The sequence below is a fragment of the Rutilus rutilus genome (assembly GCF_951802725.1).
Source record: "Rutilus rutilus genome assembly, chromosome: 16".
In the NCBI taxonomy this organism is placed as follows: Eukaryota; Metazoa; Chordata; class Actinopteri; order Cypriniformes; family Leuciscidae; genus Rutilus; species Rutilus rutilus.
The window spans coordinates 7,039,742-7,067,133 of NC_140224.1; the positions used below are offsets into that span (position 1 = coordinate 7,039,742).

General features: G+C 36.2%; 1 protein-coding gene across 2 annotated transcripts; it reads right to left on the reverse strand.

The window, feature by feature from the left end:
* Positions 1-26,903, reverse strand: ipmkb (inositol polyphosphate multikinase b). 2 transcript variants are annotated; one of them, XM_084434872.1, is made up of 6 exons: positions 26,351-26,903; positions 24,575-24,660; positions 20,352-20,448; positions 20,091-20,263; positions 5,993-6,074; positions 1-3,188 (listed from the first exon to the last, which is right to left on the reverse strand). In XM_084434872.1, the coding sequence occupies exons 1-6, from the start codon at positions 26,505-26,507 to the stop codon at positions 2,656-2,658; spliced, it is 1,128 nt and encodes a 375-aa protein (XP_084290998.1). In that variant the 5' UTR covers positions 26,508-26,903; the 3' UTR covers positions 1-2,655. The 2 variants fall into 2 exon arrangements, with proteins under 2 accessions (XP_084290998.1, XP_084290999.1); XM_084434873.1 differs by having other exon boundaries at positions 26,355-26,623.
* Positions 26,904-27,392: the final 489 nt, after the last annotated feature.

Consider the following 27,392-nt stretch of genomic DNA (forward strand, 5'->3'; position numbering starts at 1 on the left):
TGGTATTAAATGCAGATTTTATTAATGAAAATTTGCCAAATATACACCCAATATCATCCAAGTAAATATTAAGTTCATATTTCAATATTCAAAAGTGGTAATTTGTTAAGAGAACGATTAGATCAGGGTTGGATATACATTATATCTCCAAAAACTACACACTATACAGGTCAGTATGTTCATTGATCCATTTCGATTAGTTCTCTTTTCCATGAAGATTGCCCATTACAACAACTTTATTCAATGAAAAAAAAAAAAAATCACTATAAAACAGTTCATTTCAGGGCAGAGCTATGATTCTTACCCAGGAAGCTATGGCTGACATTTAGAATACATTATTCATTTGGAAACCATCTGAATGTAATGACATTTGAGTTGTAGTTTTTATTTGCTGAATTCTGTCTCTCAGTATTAATCCCTAAGGTTAGCTCGATACAAAGCTTTTCAAAAATGGACATATATTGATACATTACTGAACCAGGCCCGTATATTTCAGCATATTGAACAGCAAGCGATATCATATTCGACACCAAAGAGATATCATATTCATCTTCCACTGACTCCGCATGAGAAAATGAATGCCATGAAAATATTCCTGCCGTTCCACCGAACAAAAGATCTAGCCAGTGTACAAATTTGTAAGCGAGTGTTCAGACTTCTTTTGTCCGTTTGTTGAGATTCAACATTTTTATGCCCTTAAATAAGATTGATCAATCCATTCCACAGGGAAATATCCAGTCTCACTAAAGTGCTTTAAGCACCACCATACAGTAGTTACCAATCAGGTGCTATATACTATTATTAAAAATAATAATAATAATAAAACAAACAATCAGAAAAAGAAATCAAATGACAGATAAACTTTAGTAATTAACAATACATGTACACATAGTATTTTCACTTTCAGTGCATAAGATGATGATGATGATGATGATTAATGGACATTAATTATTGAGTTATGCATGTACGATTATATAACAATGTCTCTTTGTCCAGATAACCATAAAGGTAGAATGTAAACATGACATTAGTTCATTTATTTGAGAACAAATTATATATTATAATGGAGAGCAATCTAGTACTCGAGATCTTTCAGTTAAACTTTAAAAGACTTTCTGCAAAAAGACTATATTTATTGATAGGCACAAAAGGCAATTTTTTTTTTCTTTTTTACTTTGCCCAAAGAGCTATGCTATTCAGGGACTTTTTGTCTTTATGGGTACAAACGGAAAGTATACGTTTCCAATGTTGCGCCATTTTAAAGGTGCACATGAACAAGAATGTTGTTTTTAGTACACTTGCTGCACTTCGTTATAGGAGATGTGGTCTTTCGACATCCATCACAACCAAGCTAATAAAACATATTACATAAATAACAAAACGAAAGAGATCAATGTGAACTTAAAGGACTGTTTCCTGATGTCTCGACTCTTGAGCTTAACATATTGAGATGCAAATTAATGATTGTTATACACGTAAGCATAAGACCATTTGTATTAAAACATGCAATAGACAGGGTTCCCACACTACTGACCAATGCATTTCCATGCTTTTTCAATAACTTTTCAGCCGAGGTGATTTACCAGATACAGATTTTTTTTAAATATGCATTCAAGCATAAAAAAAAAGCTCATGATATAATGAAATTCTCTGATATTTGCAAGTTTTTTAATGATTGTGGGAACCCTGAATAGGCCTTAGTTAATTAAAGAAACACTGTTAAGAAACATTTAAAAGGTTACTGACAAATCAAATCATAAACACGTTATAATAAAGTAAAATGAGATCACCAACAAAAAAAGATGTGAAAAAAAAAAAAAACATTGAACTGTTTGTTTATAGGTTTGAGGATATTCTTTTCCTCTCATATTGAGTCACATTAAATGGCTTTTTTATGACTAACTTCAAGTCCTTCTATGTGAGTTCCTATGCAATCACCAAATAAATGTGTACAAACACCCTAATGAAATACCCGGACACCCCTCAAGTAATTCGGTTAGTAATCGGAGAAATCAAAATTCAGGTTCACTTCATTGATGGAAACTTTGGCATTCGTTGTAGACATACAATGAAAAAATAAACGATTTTCATTACTGTCATTGTTGTTTCAGTCATATTGCATCAGTAATCACAGAACATGCATACACTTAAAGGTTTAATTCTCTTCAAATCACGTAAAAAAAAAAGAAAAGAAAAAAAAAAAGAGATAAAATTCACAATTCAACAGGTCTGAAACAGGCAGGGACACATTGGCAGCATATGCGAAAGAAACGTCAAATATTTCCCTACATCCATACTCACCAAATTTCACTGATTTAAAAAAATAAAAGAATAAAAACAAAAATCCTGAAATGGCTCTGGAAACAGGAACTAACGTAATATCTGAGGCATAATATGATGAGAGTTTCAACAGTTTGAATTTCTTTTGTCGGGATAAATATACAAGCGTTATAGATTCATTTACCTGAGTAAGAGTAAGATAAGTTTGTACAAACTGTACAAAGCTTTTAAAAGACTAAAGCACATACATTAGACGAAGGATTACGAACATGTTACTCCACTGATGGTGTAGGTAGTGCAGATTAGAAAGAGGCGAGTAGACGGACATGAAAGTGGCTACGAAACTCATACCTTCAGCAACAACAAACCGCTCCATCACTCCTCCAGAATCTGATGTAGGACCTTCAGTAGATTCTTCAGACCGTAGATGTAACCCTGGTCGGGAACGTCACTAGGGAAGACATGTGCAAAGTCGATCATCTTTACCTCCACGTCACTGAGCGGTTCCTGTCCCGCTTCGCTCTTCTCCTCCTCCCGGTCCTCTTCCAGTCTTGCCAGGCCGCGGTTGCCGTTGGGCTGCTGTGAGGAGCTCCACACGCCGTTGTCCTGTTTGGCTTGGTAGTGGCTCCGGACGCAGCCTTTCTTGTGCAGGGAGTACATGGTGGACAGGCTCTGGTCGATGTTGTTGTTCTGCTCACAGGCCCCGGGTGCGATCTGGCTCTCTCGAAGCGTCTGAGAACCGGGGCTGGGCGCGCAGACGCCCTCGTACACAAACAGCAGAGAGCTTGCATAAAAGTGAAACCGACTCTGGCCCTCAAACCACTGAAGGATCTTCTGGACTTTGAGGATGCTGGCAGTGATGGCGTCTTTGCGGAGAATATCACCGTTGTAGAAGAACTTGGATAAACCTGGAGCACGGAGAAACAGAAACACAGATGTTAATCGCTGAAACTATTTCAATCTTATCTGCAGGCAATTCAAGACAAAGCTGAACTTGCATCTGCAACCTGGGTGTTAATAGCTCAGTTGACGTAAGAATGAAAATTATATAACTATACTTACTAAAACGTATCATATAGCTCAATCAGTAGCCACGTTTCCATTACCCTTCAAATTGCGCAAATTGAAATTGAAAATATGCCCAATGGAATTAAAAAATAAATAAAAAATTTGGACACAATCAAGACCTCGAAGAAGAAATGAGGGAGAAACACCCAGAAACACCTCATATGTGCCGCTCTCAAGTATAAGTCTTTCCTTACCATTAATGCTTGGATACGTCTCCTTTGATTAATAATAATGGCCAGTGCGGTGGCTGAGATGCATAAACGGAAAGTAATAAATGCGAAAAAATTAAGTTTTAGTCGCATAACATTGGTTAATGGAAACGCCGTCATTTCGCAATAGTTTTCTGTCTACATAAAAAAAATTTAAAAACCCGCAAGACTTTTGCACAAATCTGTAATGGAAACGCGCCTACTGTTTCAAATTGCGGAAGACGTCAATAAAACAGCTTGCAAACAATGGCTACGTTTATATGTTCAGATTCTTTGTTAAAACAAAGTGTCCATGAATGCTAAATAATGTGTTTGGATTGATGTGTGACTATATTTATTATCTATTATCTATATTTGAGATATTCTGCTTAAATAAGTGTCATTCAACCCAATGTGTTCTGTCATGAGCGTCTTGCACTGTTTGCTGCGACTAAATCTGCGATCAAACCTTGTCAGTGATGAACTGTAATAAATCCAAACATGGATCTCGACTATATTGTTTGCGATTGTGGTTGCTGAATAAATGCACTTACTCTGTGTGGCAATACAAAGTTTTTTGGTAGCACTTTATTTCAGTCCTGTTCACCATATATCCCATGTACTTATTATAGTTATTGCAATAACTGGGTAGGTCCTAACTCTGAACCTTATGAAAACTCTGTTTTCATAATGTAGACAGAGAGTGTTAATTTACATGATAAATAGCCTATAATAAGTATATTAAATAAGTAAAATAAACCATGCGTGTGAGTCAACATTCTATTGATTTGTGCTTATTGGTTAGTGTACAAATTCTGATGAAATGTAAAAACCAATTTCTCAAATTACAACAATCATTGCGATATAATTTTGAGCAAAATATTCATTATTATCAGTTTAACCATTATGCAGCAAGATGAAAATGTGACAAGTTTTCATTGACTAATCCTAGATTAAAATGCCCAGACATTTCGTCGACTAAAACTTGACTTGAAAACAGGACAAGGTTGACCAAATTATGATAAAAACTAAAGTCAATTTGACACGGGACTAAGACATAGTCATTCAAAAAATAAAAAAGCTGACAAAACAAACACTAGTTTAATCCGAATGAAATTGAAATTGAATTTGGCCAGTTCATTCCGATTGACGTGGTTATATGTGGACATCTGACTACAATCAATTATTAGGGTCAATGTAAACAGCTAATGTCACCCAACCTTACATTTACCTCAGAAAAGCCATGTCTATACATTTGTTAGCTAGAAAAAAAAAAGAAAAAAAAAAACCCAGATAGGAACATTTCGCTAAATATATGCACTGTATTACATAGTCACTATATTCTTCCTTTATCTGTAGTCTTCATTTATTATTTAATGTATGTTTGAATAAACCAGTCCTGCTTTATATTAAGTGTCTTTAACTACTATGTACTACTTGCGTCCAAAAAATGTTAGGTAGAATGTACTTATTGTGGTCATGTTGTGTTGCAAAACACTTTTGCTGCTATTGAGGTGGGAGACAGGTAACGGATTTCATGGTATGGTTGGGTTTAATGCTGGGTTGAGGAGTAAAGGAAAGGTCAACAATGTAATTATAGAAATTAACTGCAGCTGTAATTACATAAATGTTTTTTTTTACACTGTACTTGTTCAAAAAAATCTTAATTTACACAATAACTGCATTGTATCAAGACATTAATTGAAATATTAGTAAATAGACACTCAATATAAAGTGGGACAATAAATCTGTCATGAAAACAAGTTTACAGCCACGTTTAAAATATTTCAACAATGTATATTAATACATCATTAAAAAGTTTTTTTTATATACACTCACAACTCAGTTTGAGTGTTGATTATTAAAATAAATGTTATTAATTATTGAATACATTTTATTTTCAGCTTAGTTTCAGTGTTTCGGTGCATCAGTACTTCTGTTCATTAGTTATACTGGTACATTTTGTTCACATGCAGGCTTTTTATTTGTGCTCATGAAAGCATGCCTTGATTATTTTGTAACTAGATTTCTTACTGTATCTTACATATTTATACTTTTATCCAAAGTGACTTGCATTGCATTCAAGGTACACAAGGTTTCTTTCATAAAACCTTCATTCAAGGTTTTTATTATGTTCAAGCATTCCCTGGAAATTATCCTCGAGCCACAGGAACACTTCTTTTTACTTCTGGCATTAGACATTTTTAATCTATTTGGCAACAATCGCTAATACTACCTTCAAACAAAAACAAAAAGCAGCAAATTATGCTTCACAAAGTAATGTCTGGTTATGTGCCATTTAAAAACAGCACGCCGCTCGTCAAAGCATTTCAAACGGCCTTTAAGAGTAGATTAAACTTGTTTTCCTCATGCATCTTAACAAAAACACGCAGAATTTTAGGTGATAGTGCAATGGCATAAACAGTATGATGCTTTGACTCTGAGATTGATCTTACCTTCTTGGATCGTGTCCTTCACGAGACCTCTTCCATAATGCTGGTCATAGGTGTCAAAGCTGTCCGATCCAACTTTATACACCTAAAAGACAGTGAGAAACATTTTAACTGGAGGTCAATAGCAATCGTCTCTTCATAGGTCTTGCTCTCCCTCTAGAGGACATGTGAGGTCATTACAGTAACTCCACTGATTGAATATGCTCCAGTTAGGAAATGAAACTCAAGTTGAACTTCTGGAAGGGTGAAGAAGAGGGAGCCAATGTAATATGGTACTGTGTAATTTGGGTTATTTTGAGAAGGGCATTAAGTTGCTTTCTATATCATCCAAATCAACAGAGCAATTATGAGTAATGGTTCTGTTTGCTTGGTGGTTATGTAGATCGGCTCTTTTCATCCATCTGTTTTTCTGTACGAGCTGGCAGAGAGCTGAACCCCTGGGACGGATTGAGAATGAGAATTTACATACCGTCTGCTCTCCATCAATATTTCACCAAGAAACTGGACCTCACTGCCCTTTTTATGCACACATTTAGACAACTCCTATCCTGAACACTTCAATATTAGTATTATTTTTTAAACAGTAAAGGTCAACCAATCATTTTCCTTAAACTTTTGAACTCTGCTACTTTTTATTTTTACATTTTTTTACTTAATGTGCCCTTTAAGCCAGGAGAAATAAAATGGGTAAAACAAACAAGACAAATTATATTGCAGGATGCAGAAATTTAAAGTAATTTAATGTCATGTCAAGTTCAATCAATTCACATTTCAAATAAATAAGAACAAATGCAATAAACTCATTGTCATGTTCAAGAAAGCAGTGTGAGATGATGAGTTTTGTGACATGGCGCATTATCCCAAGAAGTCCTCGCTGCAGCTTGTAGAGCGATGACGTAATTGATATCAAATACGTAGTTGACGTATTAACACGCGTGCGCTGTACTAGGTTTCGATTACGTCATGAAAGTATAAACACGCATGGGTTCGATCACCTATTACATTATCCACAAATTACATTATTTTATCAAATCTGCATGACATATGCCATAATGGCTATAGAGGATGAATTTAAACATTAAAGATTTTACATTGTGGCCCATTACATGTTTTACTCCCTACTGATCGCTTCAAAGATGTATGCAATTTTGAAAAATGCATTTTGTATTTTATCTCCAATGACTCACATTAGTGCTATTATTATCCATTATAGTTTTATTGTATTATTGTAATCCATTATTATAAGTGTACACAAAGCACTGTAACACAGATATGCAAAAGTGGCACTATAGTTATTAGGATATTCATCACACTGATGGATTTAGTTGAGTTTACAAACTTTTCTTTTTTGTGTTTATATCCGTCATTTAATTTCCCATAGACATAATGCCATTCCATTTTGTGTATATAGATTTTTATATCATTCTAATATAGATAAGATAAACATTTTAAACAATAAAAATGACATTTAAATGAAAGAAAAGACGAGTTCACATCACTAATAACAACAAGCCATCAAGTCAAATACATGTTCATTCGTTATAGTTGCTTTTCACACCATTGTCTAAAACACTCAAAATAACATCGGAGATCGTGAGTTTAACTGTAGGCTATACACTCAATTTCTAAATATTTCGAAGGAAAAAGTCTGACTAGATCGCTCTCTGGATAACGACATAGCGCTAGTTTTGTTAAAGTGTAATGTTGGTTAATTAATAGGCTATCTTTTGTCATCATCAACTTATAATAATTATTTGTAGAGCATTCAATGTTATATTAATATATAGGCCTATAAAATGTTAGAACACTGATCTATCGCTAGGGATTGTATTTGCATTAAAAAAATAGAGTTGCATATTTCTATTATTTTTTTAATTTGCATATTAATATTAGCCTAGAATACCTGACATTGTCCCCAACAGTTTGTGAATTCGTTGAACACTGGGATGTTTTAAGTCAAATCCCATTATTTATCGGATACCAGACATCGTTTTTCTTCTTTTTCTTCTTGTCATCTTTATTTATTAAATCTCTTACGGTATAAAAAAGATGTCCAAATATTGTCGTATAACTCTTATATTCAATACAAGATTAATACATGCGTGTTAAAAACATCCAATTCCGCGCATGCACGTCGAACATCAACTAGGTATTTGATGAATCAAGTATGTAACCGCGCTACAGGCTGAAGCGAGGACAGTCTCCATTATCCTGCTACAATTAGCCATCAGAAGATGGATACACTGTAGACATAAAGGGATGGACATTGTCAGCAACAATAATCGATGTGTTCAGAGATGCTCTTCTGCAGACCTTGGTTAACAAGTGGTTATTTGAGTTACCGTTGCCTTTCTATCAGCTCGAACCAGTCTGGCCATTCTCCTTTGGCATTAGCAAGGCATTTTTTGCCCATAGAACTACCGCTAAATGGATATTTTCTCTTTTTCTGACAATTTTCTGTAAACCCTAGGTTGTGTGTGGAAATCCCAGTAGATCAGCAGTTTCTGAAATACTCAAACCAGACCGTCTGGCACAAACAATCATGCCACATTCAAAAGCACTTAAATCACCTTTCTTCTCCATTATGCTTAGTTTAAAGTTCAGCTGATCATCTTGACCATGTTTACATGCCTAAATGCATTGAGTTGGTGACATTGATTGGCTGATTAGTTTCAGAAACATTCTGGCATTTTGCTCCCTCGGTTTCTCCATCTGTGAAGCTGATGCAGCTGCTTTAATGCATGGCTTTGTGGGAATTTTTTTTAGCATTTTCTTTAAAAGATGGGTTTCTTATGGCCAACGCTCCGTCAGATTCTTCAGACATTTGACCCCCAGGCCAATGTAAAAATATTCATATATATACAAAGCTTATCCTAATACAAATCTCTACTAATCGACACTTTATCCCACAGCTAATGCTTTAATATTTCATGTGTAACTTTAAAAAACTGCAAAGTTTTATACAATGGCAAATGACCAACATGCATGATATGGTTACTTAGATCTTGATACATTTGCTTTTGACATAAAAGTCATGCTACCTGCCATAAAAAAGAAAAAAAAAATCTACTCTGACATTTATTTTAATAATAAATAATGAACTGATTGTATACTACAGACATATTGTAAAGACACATGACTATTTATTTAGGGTCAGTGCACTAACACTTACCTAGCTTTCGCATGTAATACAATCATGTTTAAAGCCACGTATAAATCAAGAAAGGCAGTGGATATTAAGTCTGTTCTCTGACTAACATTTTCTCTAAAGTAATAAAAAAGGACATGGCTCTGCATAAGTAAAGGGGTGTTGAGTAAACCTCATCCATCATGAGCTGATGATAAAGAGTTTAGAGGTCTCCACCCATGTTTCTCAAGAGAGAAGCGAAAGACCCTGAGGATGCTGGGAGAGGCCAGTGTGATAAGCTCATCCTGTCTGATGGCACAGATAACCAAACATATCCTCTCTCTCTCTCTCTCTCTCTCACACACACACATAAATTACATTTTTAACCAAAACAGGTATTTTAAATTTTTATATTTTATAATATTAGTTATGACTTTATACATACATACACGTGTGTGTGTGTGTGTGTGTGTGTGTGTATATATATATATATATATATATATATATATATATATATATATATATATATATATATATATATATAGTATATATATATATATATAGTATATAGTATATAGTATATATATATATATATATATATACACACACACACACATACACATAGAGTAGAGCTCTAAGTGAAAATGTCCAAATTGGGCCCAATTAGCCATGTGACTCGCTAGTGTTACAAGGTCTCAGGTGTGAATGGGGAGCAGGTGTGTTAAAGCTACACTGTGTAACTTTTTAAGTTGATTCTTAGCAAAAAACACTTTGTTCTATCAAAAGTATATGTGCTCATTCATGTACAATTACTTCCACCAACTAATAAAGTATTCTTGTAAGCGTAAAATCTGCCATTTATAATACATACGAGCGAGTCGCTCGAATGACGGAAGCCATGTTGCGCCTCCATCTTGAAAATACATTCGCCAAAGAGGGACATACCTGGAAATGAATGCGAGGGGGAGATTACTCGCGACTGCCGGCAGATTTGAAAGATTGCTGAAGATGGAGGATAACTCCTTTTTTCGAGGACATGTAGCAGAGTCGCCAAGGAAGCGAAAGAGAGAATTAAAACGTCAACGCGACAGGCAAGACCAAAGTCAATATTGGAGTAACTTTTCCCAGATGCTCATGAGGAGCAAAGATTTTAAAACGGACGCCGAAGTTGCCTGCTTTCTTCTCGACAGGTAATTCAGCCTATTTGTGTAAATTCGAAGTTTTATAGTTGCTTGTCTAACCATAGCATGGTTGTGCATAACGCCAGAACGACTTCTAGTATAACTTGCGTTACTTTTCCTCGCGTCAGTGGCACAAAAGTATTGTTTACTTTGTAACATAAATCTGTGCTGCGACGGATCACAGGTGATAAATAGTTTTAAAGGCGCAATTTTTGCGAAGTCAAACTGGAAGCCATGTTAATCTTGGAATAATACGGCCACCGTAGGAGTTAAAACGCCCTCGGAATTGAAAGGAAAAGAAACTAATATTCACTGGGTAGTCGTATACAATTTCACCGCTAGATAGGGGAAAATATCACACAGTGTAGCTTTAAGTTTGGTGTTATCGCTCTCACACTCTCTCATACTGGTCACTGGAAGTTCAACATGGCACCTCATGGCAAAGAACTCTCTGAGGATCTAAAAAAAAGAATTGTTGCTCTATACATAAAGATGGCCTAGGCTATAAGAAGATTGCCAACACCCTGAAACTGAGCTGCAGCACGGTGGCCAAGACCATACAGCGGTTTAAAGGGACAGGTTCCACTCAGAACAGGCCTCGCCATGGTCGACCAAAGAAGTTGAGTGCACGTGCTCAGCAGCATATCCAGAGGTTGGCTTTGCAAAATAGATGTAAGAGTGCTGCCAGCATTGCTGCAGAGGTTGAAGGGGTCAGTGCTCAGACCACACGCCGCACACTGCATCAAATTGGTCTTCAGAAGGAAGCCTCTTCTAAAGATGATGCACAAGAAAGCCCGCAAACAGTTTGCTGAAGACAAGCAGACTAAGGACATGGATTACTGGAACTGGTCTGATGAGAGCAAGATAAACTTATTTGGTTCAGATGGTGTCAAGCGTGTGTGGCGGCAACCAGGTGAGAAGTACAAAGACAAGTGTGTCTTGCCTACAGTCAAGCATGGTGGTGGGAGTGCATGAGTGCTGCCGGCACTGGGGAGCTACAGTTCATTGAGGGAACCATGAATGCCAACATGTACTGTGACATACTGAAGCAGAGCATGATCCCCCTCCCTTGGGAAACTGGGCCGCAGGGCAGTATTCCAACATGATAACGACCCCAAACTCACCTCCAAGACAACCACTGCCTTGCTAAAGAAGCTGAGGGTAAAGGTGATGGACTGGCAAAGCATGTCTCCAGACCTAAACCCTATTGAGCATCTGTGGTGATCCTCAAGCGGAAAGTGGAGGAGCGCAAGGTCTCTAACATCCACCAGCTCTGTGATGTCGTCATGGAGGAGTGGAAGAGGACTCCAGAGGCAACCTGTGAAGCTCTAGTGGACTCCATGCCCAAGAGGGTTAAGGCAGTGCTGGAAAAGAATGGTGGCCACACAAAATATTAACACTTTGGGCCCAATTTGGACATTCTCACTTAGGGGTGTACTCACTTTTGTTGCCAGCGGTTTAGACATTAATGGCTGTGTGTTGAGTTATTTTGAAGGGACAGCAAATTTACACTTATACAAGCTGTACACTCACTACTAATGTTGCTTTCGTCAACGAAAATTATGACTAAATATCATCGTCAACGAACCTTTATCACGTGACGAGACGCAACGTAAATGCTGGTCATATAACGATGACTATAATTAAATGTATAATGCTGACGATTGTTGACGAATAAAAATTAGACTAAATGTGGTTTACAAAATAAAAACTATGCTAAAATGTCTCTTAATTTTTGTTGACCAAAACGAGACGAAATATTATAACGTTATTTCGTCCTGTTTAGTTGCATTATTATTATTATTTTGCAGTATTTCTGTTTCCTGTGGCACACTTCAGGGGCTGCATCGAGTCGCACTGTGCAGACGCAGGGGACGTCACTTCCTCAAGCCCCACTCGCGGCATTATTTAGAAGATGCAGCTGAGGTGAGTTAGCAAAAAACGACAACAAACAAAATTAAGTCTGACACAGAGAAAGGGACCGATGGCAGGCCAGCCGGGGTTCGTATTTGGGAGAAAAAGAAGAAGTGACGTTTGGAAAAACTTTCATTACATAGAAGTGGAAAAGAAAACTGAATGTGTTGTGGAAAAAGATGGGGAGAAATGCGTCCGCAAAATCACAGGAAAAAACACCATGAAGTCTGTGTACTTCTAACGTGTTTGGTTGGTAAAATAAATATGTTGTGATGTATTCTTGAGTCTATAAGGTAACAATAACCTTTAAGATAACCTTGTTTGAAATGAGTTTGGCTAAAAGAAAATTTTGGTTTCGTCTACAGTAGTTAATTATACTATATTGACTGGGTTAATAGAATTGCATAAAAAAAAAAGACTAAAATACAATTTTCATTGACTAAAACTAGAATAAATGTCAGCTTTCGTCGACTAAAACTAGACTAAAATAGTCATGGATAATTCTGACTAAAATAAGATGAAAATGCTCAGATTTTAGTCGACTGAAACTTGACTAGACTAAAAAGAGTATGAACGTGACAAATTAATAAAAACTAAAATGACACTACTCACTACTTTACATTGTAGCAAAGTGTAATTTCTTCAGTGTTGTCCCATGAAAAGATATAATAAAATATTTACAAAAATGTGAGGGGTGTACTCACTTTTGTGAAATACTAATATATATATATATATATATATATATATAAAAACATTATTTTTCACAAATTTGACATTACAGCTCCTCTCTACCCAGTCTGGTTGAACGCAACGTTTTCGATGAAGCCCCTCCTTCTGAAATATGAAATGTGCTGTGATTGGTTACTGGCCCAGTGTGTTGTGATTGGCAGCGCTTAGCGCGTGTTCGGGAAATGTAGTGCCCCTTCATAACCGCGAGCTCTACTCGGATGTAAATATTAATGATGCGGTCAATTTCAAACAATTTTCGAGCCCGATTCAGACCCAGACAATGTTAACGATTGTGCGACAACACTCTTCATCTTCTCTAGATCCGCTTAACCAGGTCTCATCAACTTATATTATATATTAGTAAGTAAGAAAGTAAGTTAAAGTAAGTTAAGTAACTTTTAATAAAGTAAGTTATATTAGTCGACGAAAGCTGATGACATTTATTCAATGAAAATTGTATTTTAGTCTTTTTTTAGTTATGAAATTCCTTTTAACCCAGTATATATATATATATGGAACATAAACAGTGTGGTAAACCCAACCATTCTCTCTCTGTTATGGTTAATGTGTCTTGTTAATACACTCACTTTCTTTGGAAAATGGTTTGGTTATAAATTCTCCTAAACTGCTGAAGGCCGTTCTTCTCTTTTATGGTAAACAGATTTTCATTTCTTTCCTGACAATATGAATCACCCACTGCATTAATTCCTCTCGTCCGTTTAGATTTAGAACTTGTCATAGAGGAATTTTTTTTTTTAAGAAGATGGAGACCACAGATGGATTATATTAAAACTACTTGTACAAAGAACAGGATTTGGGATTAACTTCTTTTTGTAGTTTTCATGGGCCCTTTTGGCCGCTAGAATGGTTCCCCTCATTTTCACCCTCACACACAATATGACACAATAAACGGGAAGATGCAAGACAGCTGATTCTGATCCACACAGAGCATTTACAGAACATTACAGAACATTTACAACCTTGCCAATTTAAACATTCACACGTAAGTAAGACGCGAAATAGAGATCTCGCGTGCGCTTTGAGTAGATGATTTGTGTGTGCATCCAACCGAAGCGTTCGCATGGAAAGTCGCGTCTTCAGACAGCTCGCAAATATTGAGTTCTCTTTCAAGTCCTGCACTTGAACGGACAGACACACGCAAAAAATATCAACATGCCCCGTCTTGGTGAGTGTCCTAGCAATGGATATGTATCAGTATCAGTGTATTGGATCCGTGCATCATGTTTTAAAGTGACAGCAGCCTAATACTCCAGCTGTGTTTTGTGGGATTACAAATTTAAGAATCTGTTTAAGATCTGCTGATCCTGTGTCTTGACATAACATTAAATGAAAAACTAAAGTGAAGTACACTGTATTTAGCATTTAAAGTTATGATGATGATATCAGATGACTTATTCTGTTAAGCAAACTTTCCAGCAAGAGTTTTCAGCCAGTTCCAGTTCTCTTTATTGTAAGTCAAATGAGTCAGCTTACTGAGAATCTCACCTTTTGTCTTTAATGGTTCTTGGAGCCCCTGTCCCGTTCTCTGAATAGTAATGATGATTGGATTAGGACTGGTGACACTCTAGAGTCTGGGGTGAGTTCCTAAACCTGGATACTTCATTTGCATGCTTTGTTTAAGGTCGTCAGCCAGATGCTGTCGCCATTTCTAAGCACTGCCTCTTAAAATCTATATAAACTACAATGTACACTGCCTCAGTTAGACTTGATGACTGCAGCAACCAACAGCTTGTGTTCTCAATAAAGAATCCTGCTGAAGATACAACCGAGTCCAACAGTTTCTAATGCTAATCAAACAACAAAAGACAGAGAAATCACTCACTGCTCTTGACTGAATAGCTTAATGATTAATCTTTATTTAACTTGTACAGTGTTATTTTACATTTGATTCCTTTAATCAATCTTTATTCAATGAAAACTACTTTTAGATGCCTAAATAACCTGAAAAGCAATGTTTATTTTATTTTCTCTTTGCTCTAATGTATTAATTGTAGTTTTATTATTTGTTCTTAGTTTCTTTTTTTATATTTGACAGTAGTCCTTTTTTTCTGTGATAAAAAAACTGTGATAAAATCTGAACAGTGAATAATTTGAACAGTTACGCCCCTACAGAACATGAATGCCAAACAGTCCTGATAGATACAAGCTAATGTGCATGGCTCTAAATGCTCATGAATAAAAGAGCTGACAAATGACATGTTCAACAGGCCTTCTTTGTATTTGCTCATTAAAATTCACCATTGTTCTTCCATGGTATCATACATTTGTAGATCATGACAACCACAAGCAAAACCATGCATGGCTCATCACTATCATGGTGTGAGTGTGTATATACACTCACCTAAAGGATTATAAGGAACACCTGTTCAATTTCTCATTAATGCAATTATCTAATCAACCAATCACATGGCAGTTGCTTCAATGCATTTAGAGGTGTGGTCCTGGTCAAGACAATCTCCTGAACTCCAAACTGAATGTCAGAATGGGAAAGAAAGGTGATTTAAGCAATTTTGAGCGTGGCATGGTTGTTGGTGCCAGACGGGTCGGTCTGAGTATTTCACAATCTGCTCAGTTACTGGGATTTTCACGCACAACCATTTCTAGGGTTTACAAAGAATGGTGTGAAAAGGGAAAAACATCCAGTATGCGGCAGTCCTGTGGGCGAAAATGCCTTGTTGATGCTAGAGGTCAGAGGAGAATGGGCCGACTGATTCAAGCTGATTGGCGTAAACAGAATGAGAACATGGATCCATCATGCCTTGTTACCACTGTGCAGGCTGGTGGTGGTGGTGTAATGGTGTGGGGGATGTTTTCTTGGCACACTTTAGGCCCCTTAGTGCCAATTGGGCATCGTTTAAATGCCACGGCCTACCTGAGCATTGTTTCTGACCATGTCCATCCCTTTATGACCACCATGTACCCATCCTCTGATGGCTACTTCCAGCAGGATAATGCACCATGTCACAAAGCTCGAATCATTTCAAATTGGTTTCTTGAACATGACAATGAGTTCACTATACTAAAATGGCCCCCACAGTCACCAGATCTCAACCCAATAGAGCACCCTGGATGTGCATCCCACAAATCTCCATCAACTGCAAGATGCTATCCTATCAATATGGGCCAACATTTCCAAAGAATGCTTTCAGCACCTTGTTGAATCAATGCCACGTAGAATTAAGGCAGTTCTGAAGGCGAAAGGGGGTCAAACACAGTATTAGTATGGTGTTCCTAATAATCCTTTAGGTGAGTGTATACATACTACTACAGTAGTTGCCTAAAGTGATGCACGGCCTAAGAAAAATGCCCAAAATGGCCTACACCACTTATTCAAATATGATAACAAATTTGTAAAAGCATATTGCGTAGTTGTGCTTGGAGTCAATCGTTTTATTTCTGATAAAGCAATGAAACATGCCGAATTGTGCCGAGATCATTTTTGGCCATGCTGTCATACAAAGAAATTATGAACAAGCAAAAACAAGAGAGCCACCGAAATATTAATAACTGATTATATTGTATTCAATGTATGCTTTTTCCTGTGAGCCTAGTAAAATAAGTAGTGTAGTTTGCCTTTTTTTTGCCAGATAAATACGTTCATCAAGTTTAGTGTTTTGTTCTTCCCTCACATTTAAAGTATATATATTTTCCTCATATTTTGACGGTTTAATCGAACTTGTATGGTCATTATAAACAAATAATTCAAATTCAAAATCAAATATCCATTGTAAATGTTGGCGATTTGTAGATTGAAAAGCCTTCTAACTTGATCATTCATACATAAAAAAATAGCAATAATGCGCATCAAGTCAAAATGCAAGTAACAGCACCCATACTATAACTGATCTGATCTCAGAATCAGATGTTTTCAATTTGCACATTTTTTTGACTAGGAGTGTGGAATCCCTTATTTGTGGCCGATTAACAACATTATGCATATCTTCAGTGGTTGAAGTGATCAAAGTTCATTAGTTTACAGAGGATTTATGATTGCTTCAACCGCTATTACAGTAAATGCTAGGTCCACTTTTTGTGTCTTTGAATGCTCCGTTTGTCCCATTTTCCATGATAGACCAAATGTCCCTTCCAAGCTATCCGAACACTTCTCTCCAGCAGTGTTGATGACAGTGTTAATATTGCCTGCTGTGTCCAGAGCTCAGTAAATGTGTGACTCCAGTTCACGCAGCGCTGTGGCTTTACCACTGAGCTTTCATTCCCTTCTGCTCACTCTAAAGCTGCGGACCATTAATTAAAACCTCTAAACACACGAGGCTCAGGCACTGGCCATACCGAAGCTCATCATCAGCTGAAATGGCAGCACCTCGGGGGAAGAGCAAAGCCACATTCAGGAATGAACGATGAGCTTAACACAAGAAAGTGTGTGTATATGTATATACTGTACATGTATATACGTATACACTACCGGTCAAAAGTTTTAGATCGGTAAGATTTTTTATATTATATTATAATATAAATATTGTAAAATATTATTACAATGTAAAGCAGGTGTTTTCTATGTGAATATATAGTAAAGAGTAATTTATTCCTGTGATCAAAGCTGAATCTTCAGCATCATTACTCCAGTCTTCAGTGTGAATCCTTCAGAAATCATTCTAATATGATGATTTAATGCTCAAGAAACATTTATGATTATTATCAATGTTGAAAACAGTTTTTTACATTTTTATTTCAGGATTTTTTGATGAATAGAAAGTTCAAAAGAACAGCATTTACCTGAAATAGAAAGCTTTTGTATATATTTAATATATACACACTTTTTTATTTTTTTATTGTTATCATCAATCTTGAAAACAGTTGTGCTGCTTAATGTTTTTTTGGAACCTTTGATACCTTTTCTGGATTCATTGATGAATAAAAAGTTAAAAAGAAAAGCATTTATTCAAAATAGAAATATTTTCTAAGAATATAAATTTTTACTAACACTTAATCAATTTAACACATCCATCTTGAATAAAATTATTAATTTCTTTCAAGAAAAAAAAAGAAAAGACTGACACCAAACGCTAGTGTATATTGTGTACAGTGCGTTTTGAACGGTAGTGTATATTGTTACAAAAGATTTCTATTTTAAATAAAATGCTGTTTTTAAATGCTTTAACTTTTAATTCATCAAATAATCCTGAAAGCAGGTTACCTATATCACAGGTTATAAAAATATTAAGCAGCACAACTGTTTCCAACATTGATAATAAATCAGCATATTAAAATGATTTAATGACATTAACAGTTTAATGACATAAAACAGTGGTTTTCTATTTTGATATACTTTAAAATGTAATTTATTTCTGTGATGCAAAGCTGAATTTTCATCAGCCATAATTGTAATAATATTTCACAATATTACTGTTTTTTCTGTATTTTTTATCAAATAATTGCAGGCTTGATGAGCATAAGAGACTTCTTACAAAAACATTAATAATAATAATAATGTTTCCAAACTTTTGACCGGTACTGTATATCTAAGCAATTTGACATTTTTCATCAACAATTCCATATTTGCTCAAAAAATGATAGAAAAAGACTCCCATTTCCCACAATAATAAAACAAAGTACATACATAACTAAATAAATGAGTAAATAAAATGAATTAATGATCCAAATAAGTAAACTATTGTGTTATCTCCATGTGAAAAGACCAGGGCTACCTCTATGAGAACAGCAGTGTTTAGGTTTTATACAGGAAGTACCGATGACTCAAAAGAGCTGGTAGAGTGGAACATCCTCCTCTAAACTTGTTAGGCGAGTCTGTGACACAGTCTGTATGCTACTTGCAAAGCTATTCTGACACCTCAACCCCAGGTTCTGCTTCATATTACACAAACACGACCCCCACGCAATTCACAAGTTCCATGACATGAATGTGACAGCAGACACATTCTTCAAACACATTAAAAAATAAACCTAATTTGGACATTGCAACATCCTCACTCACACCAAAAAGAACCCCTTATATCTGCACGACTAGGTATGAATGCAAGTAGGGCTGCTACAACTAATTGATAATAATCATGCAGTAATAATAATTTTAAACTGGCAGAGTTCATACGATTTATTACCTAACCGTTCACTGAAGACATAACCGACTGTGTTTATGAGAATGATTGCCGAGACAGGTATTTTCACCTACGGCGACAACAAAATGGACTTTAATTTATAACTTCAACTTTAATCTGGAAACCTTTTGCAGATAAATACAGGCACATTTTCGTGCAATTAAGTAAATCATACTCCCAACTACGGTAATTAATAACAGATTATACTAAACACATTTCCTAAATAGGCCAACACTGACTGTATACATCTTATATTTCATGAGTATCATTAGTTAAAAATAAAGTTTAAAATGCTTCCTGCGTTCGTATATTTCATAATAAATTATTATGAATACACTACTCTTTCTGAAATACAATCATTTGTCATCATTCATAGATTCATGTTAAAATAATATTCAGATGCACTACCCTCTTTGAAAAACAGTTGATATATTGTTAGCATTCATAGATTTAATGTTTAAATATGTTACTGATGTTTTTTTGTGTTTGTTTAATTTCTCAGGAAGAGGCAAAGAGGCTGTGTGCAAGATTTATTTCAAAAGGATATCGTTTCGAAGTATTTTTTAGAAAATTATTTAATAAAAGTTTGAAATACTATAGAAGTTGTACTTACTATCTTGGAAAGTTAGCCAAAGGATGAATCAGCTAATCGACAATAAAATCATAATCATTAGCTGTAGCCCTAATTGCGAATTCAGTCCCAATTCTGTCTGAAACGCGCCGAAAACAGTGTGCGAGTACAAATGGAGTTCTCTTTTGCCTCTTCTTGTGCTGGAATGTTTTAAAATGGCTTGTATATGTAAATTGGCAAGACAAAACATGTTCAAATGATAAACATTCACTCTATGATGGTTAAACTTACAAATGATGGTACGGATCACAAATCAACTACAGTCCGTTTAACCCCTAATGTAAACCTATTGTAGGAGACCTCAAAAACAAAAGTAGGAACCTTTAAAGTAACATATTAGGGGCTCTTTAATTCAATAATTCATTAGACATAATTCCATTAGAAGATAATCGATGAAACCCACATTTTAAAGAAGAAAACATACCCTCATCCCCAGAACCAAGAAGCCGATGTCCTCCATCAGCGGGTATTTCCTGATCTGCTGTTCCCGTTTCTCCTGTGAAGCGAAGGGATCGTAGCTCCTCTGGCCGATCTTCACGTCCATGATGCACGGCTTCTGAAACCTGCGCGTCACATCGTCCAGCTTGAGGTACCGGTCTGTGGAAGAGAGCGAGAAGACATGCTTACTAAACTCATGCTGTATATCCACCAATCTCCTCATCGCTCCATGCATCCATCGGCGTACCTGCGGGAGTGTCTGGCGAGGACCACGTGCCATGGTACTTGGGAAGGTGCGCTTGGAGGTCTATAAGACAGGGGTCGCAGTGGTCATCAGCGTACACCTGGAGTCAAAAACAGGATCACACTGTGAAATTATTGGAATGGATACATCACTTGCTACGCCTGTAACTGTGCCTTGATAAAACAATAAACGTAAGAAATGGCAAATAAATCGTCAAACCATTTCTGCCATATATATGTGCATGTGTTCAGATTGGATGGTCACTTTTTCTTTTTTTAAGTCACATGGTCGGCAATGTTAAAAAAGCTTAATTCCTTATTTTAGTGCAGTTTCATTGACAGGTGAGTAGGTGGCCCTTCCCTGTTGTCCAGGACCAGAGTTTACACTACAAACACAATGGTATAACGTGTTTTTGACTATGTACAGTACAGGTCAAAAGTTTGGAAACATTACTATTTTTAATGTTTTTGAAAGAAGTTTCTTCTGCTCATCAAACCTGCGTTTATTTGATCAAAAATACAGAAAAAAAAACAGTAATATTGTGAAATATTATTACAACTTAAAATAACAGTTTTCTATTTGAATATACTTTAAATAATAATTTATTCCTGTGATGCAAAGCTGAATTTTCAGCATCATTACTCCAGTCTTCAGTGTCACATGTGACATCCAGTCTATCACATGATCCTTTAGAAATCATTCTAATATTCTGATTTATTATGAGTGTTGGAAACAGTTCTGCTGCCTAATATATTTGATGAATAAAAGGTTAAAAAGAACTGCATTTATTCAAAATAAAAAAATATTTTCTAATAATATAAATCTCTACTATCACTTTTTATCAATTTAACACATCCTTGTTGAATAAAAGTACTGATTTATTTCAAAAAAAGAAATAAATAAATTACTGACCCCAAATTACTGACCAGTAGTGTATATTGTTGTTACAAAAGATTTCTATCTACTTTTTATTAAATCAAAGTATCCTAAAAAAGTATCACAGGTTATGAAAAAATGTTTCCAACTTTGATAATGAATCATCATATTAGAATGATTTCTAAAGGATCATGTGATAGACTGGAGTAATGATCCTGAAAAGTCAGCTTTGCATCACAGAAATAAATGATCATTTAAAGTATAATAAATTGAAAACCAATTATTTTAAATTGTAATAATATTTCACAATATAAAAAAATATATAAAAAAATCGGTATTTTTGATCAAATAAATGCAGGCTTGATGAGCAGAAGAAACTTCTTTCAAAAACATTAAAAATAGTAATGTTTCCAAACTTTTGACCTGTACTGTAATTCACCATTTCAGCAATTAGATCATGAAACATTTTGGACCCCATTTACAGTTTGTTTTGTTTTGTTTTGTTCACTTGTGACCAGATGATCTTAATGCAAGGTGCCAATGTTTCCAAACATTCTTTATACCAGACCTGCACAGCGTACGGAAACACACAAAATGTGGTTATATCATGCAGTTTTTTACTTTAAATTGCTATGCTATTTATATTTGACCCTTGATGTAACTTAAGCCCCTTTCACACAGCGCGATGATCCCGGCAAATTGCCAGAACGCCTTCTGTGTGAACGCAAACACGACCCGAGATTGATGCCGGCATCGATGCCGGGTTGGGGACCTAGTAACATTGCCGTGTTCAGTCCCGGAAACGCGCGCTGTGTGAACAAAAGCCGTAACAATGCCGTTTCGTAGAGATGACGCTGAAGCCAGGATCGTTCGCCAGCTAGTGAAACGGTACGCAATGCTCAAATTTGTGAAATCGCAGCTCATAAGCAAAGACGCTGCTGAGACATCACGTCGATGTCACGTGTCTTTACGGGATTTTTACGGGTTGTGTGTGAACGCACTCTCTGATTCCGGAAAATCACTGGCAGTGTGAATGAACCAAAATCAAACGAACCCGGGTCAAATCCCGGGTCACTTTATCCGTGTATTTTCCGGAATCTCTGTGTGAAAGGGGCTTTAGTGATTTGAAATCATATTGAAAACAAACCGTTAATTCAGAAGTCACTAAATGAAACAAATGTTAGGTTACCTGAGGAAATTATTTTACAGTGCTGTGTTAACTGTACCAGTCTTTTAATTCTATTAAAAAATCATTTAAAAGAAAAATCTTACACGGAACAGTTTAATTCTTTATAATAATATAATATGAAAAAAATAAGCATTTACACTAAGATGGTTTGGGATAACCATAATGTATTTTTGTATGGTCAATTATTGACTAAAGACAGCAATAAACCATCAAAATTAAATGTTTATTTATTGCTCATGAATTCCCCTTTTGAGATTAATTATTTATTAGCCGTAGAATATAATATAATAAAAACAAACTGAAGCATTTAAACTGAGATCTATAAGCTAAATATTTTCAAACAAATGTGAACATGTGAATTATTTTATAGTTATCCAAACATTCCTGAAACCCACACACAAAAATCTATTTAAACTGAGGTATGTAACAGGTATTTTGAGTTTGCACTCACACCTGTGGTGGGTGTGCAATTGTAAATGTCAGTTTTATTATTGTTCCGTGCCCATCATTCGTTATTTCCACCACTTGATCAAGCCACTCTTTGAAACATGATGACGTTTTATTTGACATCTCTTTGCGTTGCCTCTGGTGTTGAGCTATTTGGTCTGCAAACATTAAAGTATTCCTACAGAAAGTGTATGGAATGACAACTAATGGCCTATCCGCAACAGCTCTGCTCTATTGCTTGCCTTGAATCCTGGAATCCAGTCAAAGTTAGCCTGGGAAAACCCAGACAACGTCCGGCAAATTTAGATTTGCTCTGCAAGTTAGTCTGGCAAAGAGCTCATTCAAGCCCATTTCTAATCCGTCGAAATCGCGGCACCAATCAGAAACGTTGAGGCGGGCTTTACACGATGACGATCGCTCTGATTGGTTTTAGGTCTATCCACTTGCGCCCAGAGGCATTTGAACGACGTCTGTTGGTGAAGCGCATCAACTTTTAAATGCATTATTATATTCAAATTGCAAACACATGAGGACAGTCTCCATGAAAGACCCACTGGCAGATGAACGTGCTACTACTTTTCTCTCCGAAACGGTAGGAAATTAAATTAGATTTAATAGAGGATTTTAACTGTGACAAGATGATTGACAGGGCAGTTTACGTGACAGGACGCACGCGACAGATCCGTCCGATAAAGATGACGAAGTAGTATGTCCCAAAGCTTGCCTACTTTTTTTGCTACACATTCAAAAGTAAATACCTTTTCTTCACAAAAAGAGTACATACTTTTATGGCGTAGTGTAACTTAGGCGAATTGGGACGCAGCATATATGGCTTTATGGTTTTAGGTCTATCCAATTGCGCCCAGAGGCATCCGTTGGTGACGCCCCCTTGGAAATGAGTTATTAATGAAGCTTTGCCAGACCATAACTCAGTTACTACTAAGTCAAAGTCACTTTTCTGGAAAATTCACTCTGGCGAGCCTGTTTCCAACTCCCAAAAGAGAACCCGGTCAGTTGGTGCATTACATTACTATATTTACTTTTTATAATAACAATGTTAGAATATCCTTTTTAATGACATAATTATGTTTCTACTCCAATTCATTTTGTTTAAACATCTAAACAGTGGCTGTCATGTTCGTTGTAAAATTGACAGAATCGTTTTGTAATTAAAATCGGAAGAATTTAAGTCTTTGTTTTATATCAAAAGTTACAAAGCTTAATGTGATTTACTGGATGGGACAAATAATGTTTAGGGAAGTTTTGTTCACATAACCAAAAACCACAGACTAAAAGATTGATTCTTGGGATTTAAGAATCAATATCGGTTCATCAAGTGAGAATGAATTAAAATCGAGAAATCAATATTTTCAAACCAGCCCTACACAAGTTCGTTCTTTGATCGTGCTTAAAGTACAAGGCCTTCAGAGCTAGAGCGATTACTAACACTTCATGGTTATAGATACTTGGTGCGAACAGGCCTACGTAATTCCTATGGGTGAACTTTCCTCTACTTAAAGGGATAAAACACAAAAGATGTTAGTTTTGAAGAATGTCGGTAGCAAAACAGTTGATGGGCCCCATTGACTTCCATTGCATTTCTTTTCCATACTATGGAAGTCAATGGGGCCCTGGGCCTGTTTGGTTACCCCTATTTTTCCAAAATATCTTCTTTTGTGAACCCTTGAACCCAGAACACTCCTGTAACACTCACATTGCTGTAGAACTGCATCTCTCTGGGTCCTCTCGGAGGAGGCTGAAGCTGCTTCAGGACCGTACCGTCAGGATGTTGCAAGATACCTGTGATTGAAAACCAGCTCGATCATTACTGTTATGATCATACCAATACGCACACTGACATTTATTTTTGAAATACACGTTTGTTCATGCAGAGTTGCTTAAGTGAGAGACTCATATGATGGGGAAATGACAGCAGTGTGTGTAAATGACATCACAGCCTGGCCTATATGCTGCTGAGAACTAGGTTGACAGGGCTTAGAGATTACAGTCATAGCCGGTGAAGCTCTGGATTTAGGTCAGGCTCCCCCTCTTTAGAAATAGCTATTTTAAAAGCAATTCACATCAATGGTAAACAAAAGCAAACATGACAAGAATTAATTATTGACGTTAAACATGATCAACCAGGGGGAAATTGCTCCCAACACATTTAATTAAATGAATACTATACGTCTCTTTTATGCAACGCAATCTGCGACTTACGGTACACGCTATTGGTTTCACCCTAAAGATAGTAATAAATTACTAAGCCTATATTTTGCATAAAATACTATTACAATTTTTTGTTTGCATTGTAACAATACTTTCATGACAATTAAGCATATTTCCCCCTTATTCCCACCACTGTGATGCATCTGGATGGTTTAAATGTTCAGTTTTTCAATTTTATAATCTTGAATGATTATTCTCATTAATATATATATTTTTTAAACTACATTTATTATGGAAAATTGTTTATGAGGACAGAAGTAAATAAATAATACAGTAAAATTAAAAACATAGTAAAAAAAAAAACATATATATCTGTCCACACACCGATTTAAAAAAAACTTAAAAAAAAAAACTAAAGCATAAATTAATGCAATATTTGTGACCAGAAGAAGTGCTTGACGTGCTTTGTGAGGTGCAGAAATAAATAAAGATCGTTGACACAAATGCAAGTCAAATCTTTGCCGCGTTCCACCGCATTGGCAAAATTCGAGAGACAGCAAGTGCAAATTCTGTTTCAAACTGTTCTACAAATCACACTATATGGGTCATAAATGTAGAGCTTTTTTCAACATATCAGCGTCATGAGACAAATCCTACTGAGTCAGAACTATACAGATACAAACAAAGCCTTTTTAATTAAATCTTTAGTTGCATCAGGAAAGCATATTTGAAAATATTACTAATAGGAGACCAGGGCTAGCTGTCACATAGGCTACATGTCAGTAAATATAGCTAAGATTTGGAATGTCTAAATATGCACAAATGATTGCTTTCCCAATTACAATCAGTTCAAGTTCAATTTATAATATATGAATAACATTGTTTTATGTGGGAATTTTATTTATTTTTGTTGATATATTTTAAATGACACAATGTTTTTAATCCATAATGTAACACTGCATTATTTATGTTACATATATACAGTTTTCATTTATGATTTTGTGTCTCAATTAAGCATACGAAAGGCTGTTTAATGACAAGGTCCCATTGTGACAACTTACCCCCATATAGTGTGACAGCATGTTGTCACAAAAAGTCAACTGTATCTTGTTTCCTGGGTAATAAAGGTAATATTTGCTCAACAGCTTTATACACAAATAAAGGTATGTGCATGTACAGAAACTGACCCTGAGAAATATTGACTGAAGGAAAAAAAATTGTGATAACTAGCTCTGGTCTCCACAGTGCACAATATCAGTTCAATTTCAAATAATAGAATCAAGACTCAAATCAAAAGGAATGACATGAAAAGTGTACTGACCCACTTTATCAACGCCATACTTGTGTCCGGCCACCTGATGAGAGAGCGGCACGCACCCGTTCAGGTGAGCGCTCTGCGCGCCCTCCGGTAAACACGAGCCGCGGGTCATCAACGGGCGCGCGAGCTCCAGCCTCCCCAGCGACACAGAAGAGTCCATTATGATGCTGAGACCGAAGACTTCACTGCAATGGCTCTTTATTTCTCTAAACAACTGTCTACACACAAAATCACATATTGATCCCACTACCCTCGACGCGTCATCCTGATGTGTGTGACCGATCGCGTGCCATCAGTCACGGCGCCCACGCTCGCAACCATATAACGAGCTTTTCACCTGGGCCACATCCCACTTCCTGACTTCAGAGATGTTTACACTCCTCCCTCGGTAATTGGTACGAGATGGTAGATACGGAACGAGCAGAGTACAAAGATCGACACGATATTCCGGCGGAGTTAGTCATATCGCACGGGAACTCGCAGTTCTGCGAACGCTTCGCTGTTTGTTTCCGCCCCGCACAAGCTGACGCGCGTCCCCGAGAGACACGCTGGGGGTGATGTCACGACGCACAGCGAGCTGAAGCGTCACAGAAAATTCGTCGAGCTCTTTTCTCTTATTTTTCGTTAAACGTCCACAGCGGGTACATTTTCGGGAATATGATAATATTACGAGGCTAACGTGGAGTCTAACATGGATTTTTGTTCCCCTAATAACGGTGAACGGCTGGCTAGCCTTAATTGTAAATACTTCCGGGTAGAAAAAAAAGAACTATAATTATCGGATATGATAAAAGTCTGTTTATGCGATGGATGTTCAGTTATTGTGTGACTAATGAGAAAGCTGATAAAAACAAACTGTACTAAAAAAAACATTGAGATGGAAAATAGTTTACATAACGATGTAATTTGTGTTCTCAAGTATTGAGCAATTAAGAAAGTCCCTGATGGCATCATTTGTGAAATCCTACTGGGAATGTCGTTGTAATTATGGATATATGAGGACCCGTTTACAAACACCAACTAAATTTATAGCTAAATAGTATGT

Bases quoted from the DNA above. Each gene is read 5' to 3' on its own strand.
- ipmkb (XM_084434872.1), bottom strand. From the start codon at position 26,507: ATGGACTCTTCTGTGTCGCTGGGGAGGCTGGAGCTCGCGCGCCCGTTG. The intron at 20,264-20,351 runs GTACGCCGATGG...TCTCTTCCACAG, and splicing joins CTCGCCAGACACTCCCGCAG to ACCGGTACCTCAAGCTGGAC. The intron at 6,075-20,090 runs GTATGTTTTCTT...ACTGTCTTTTAG, and splicing joins TCTTGGTTCTGGGGATGAGG to GTGTATAAAGTTGGATCGGA.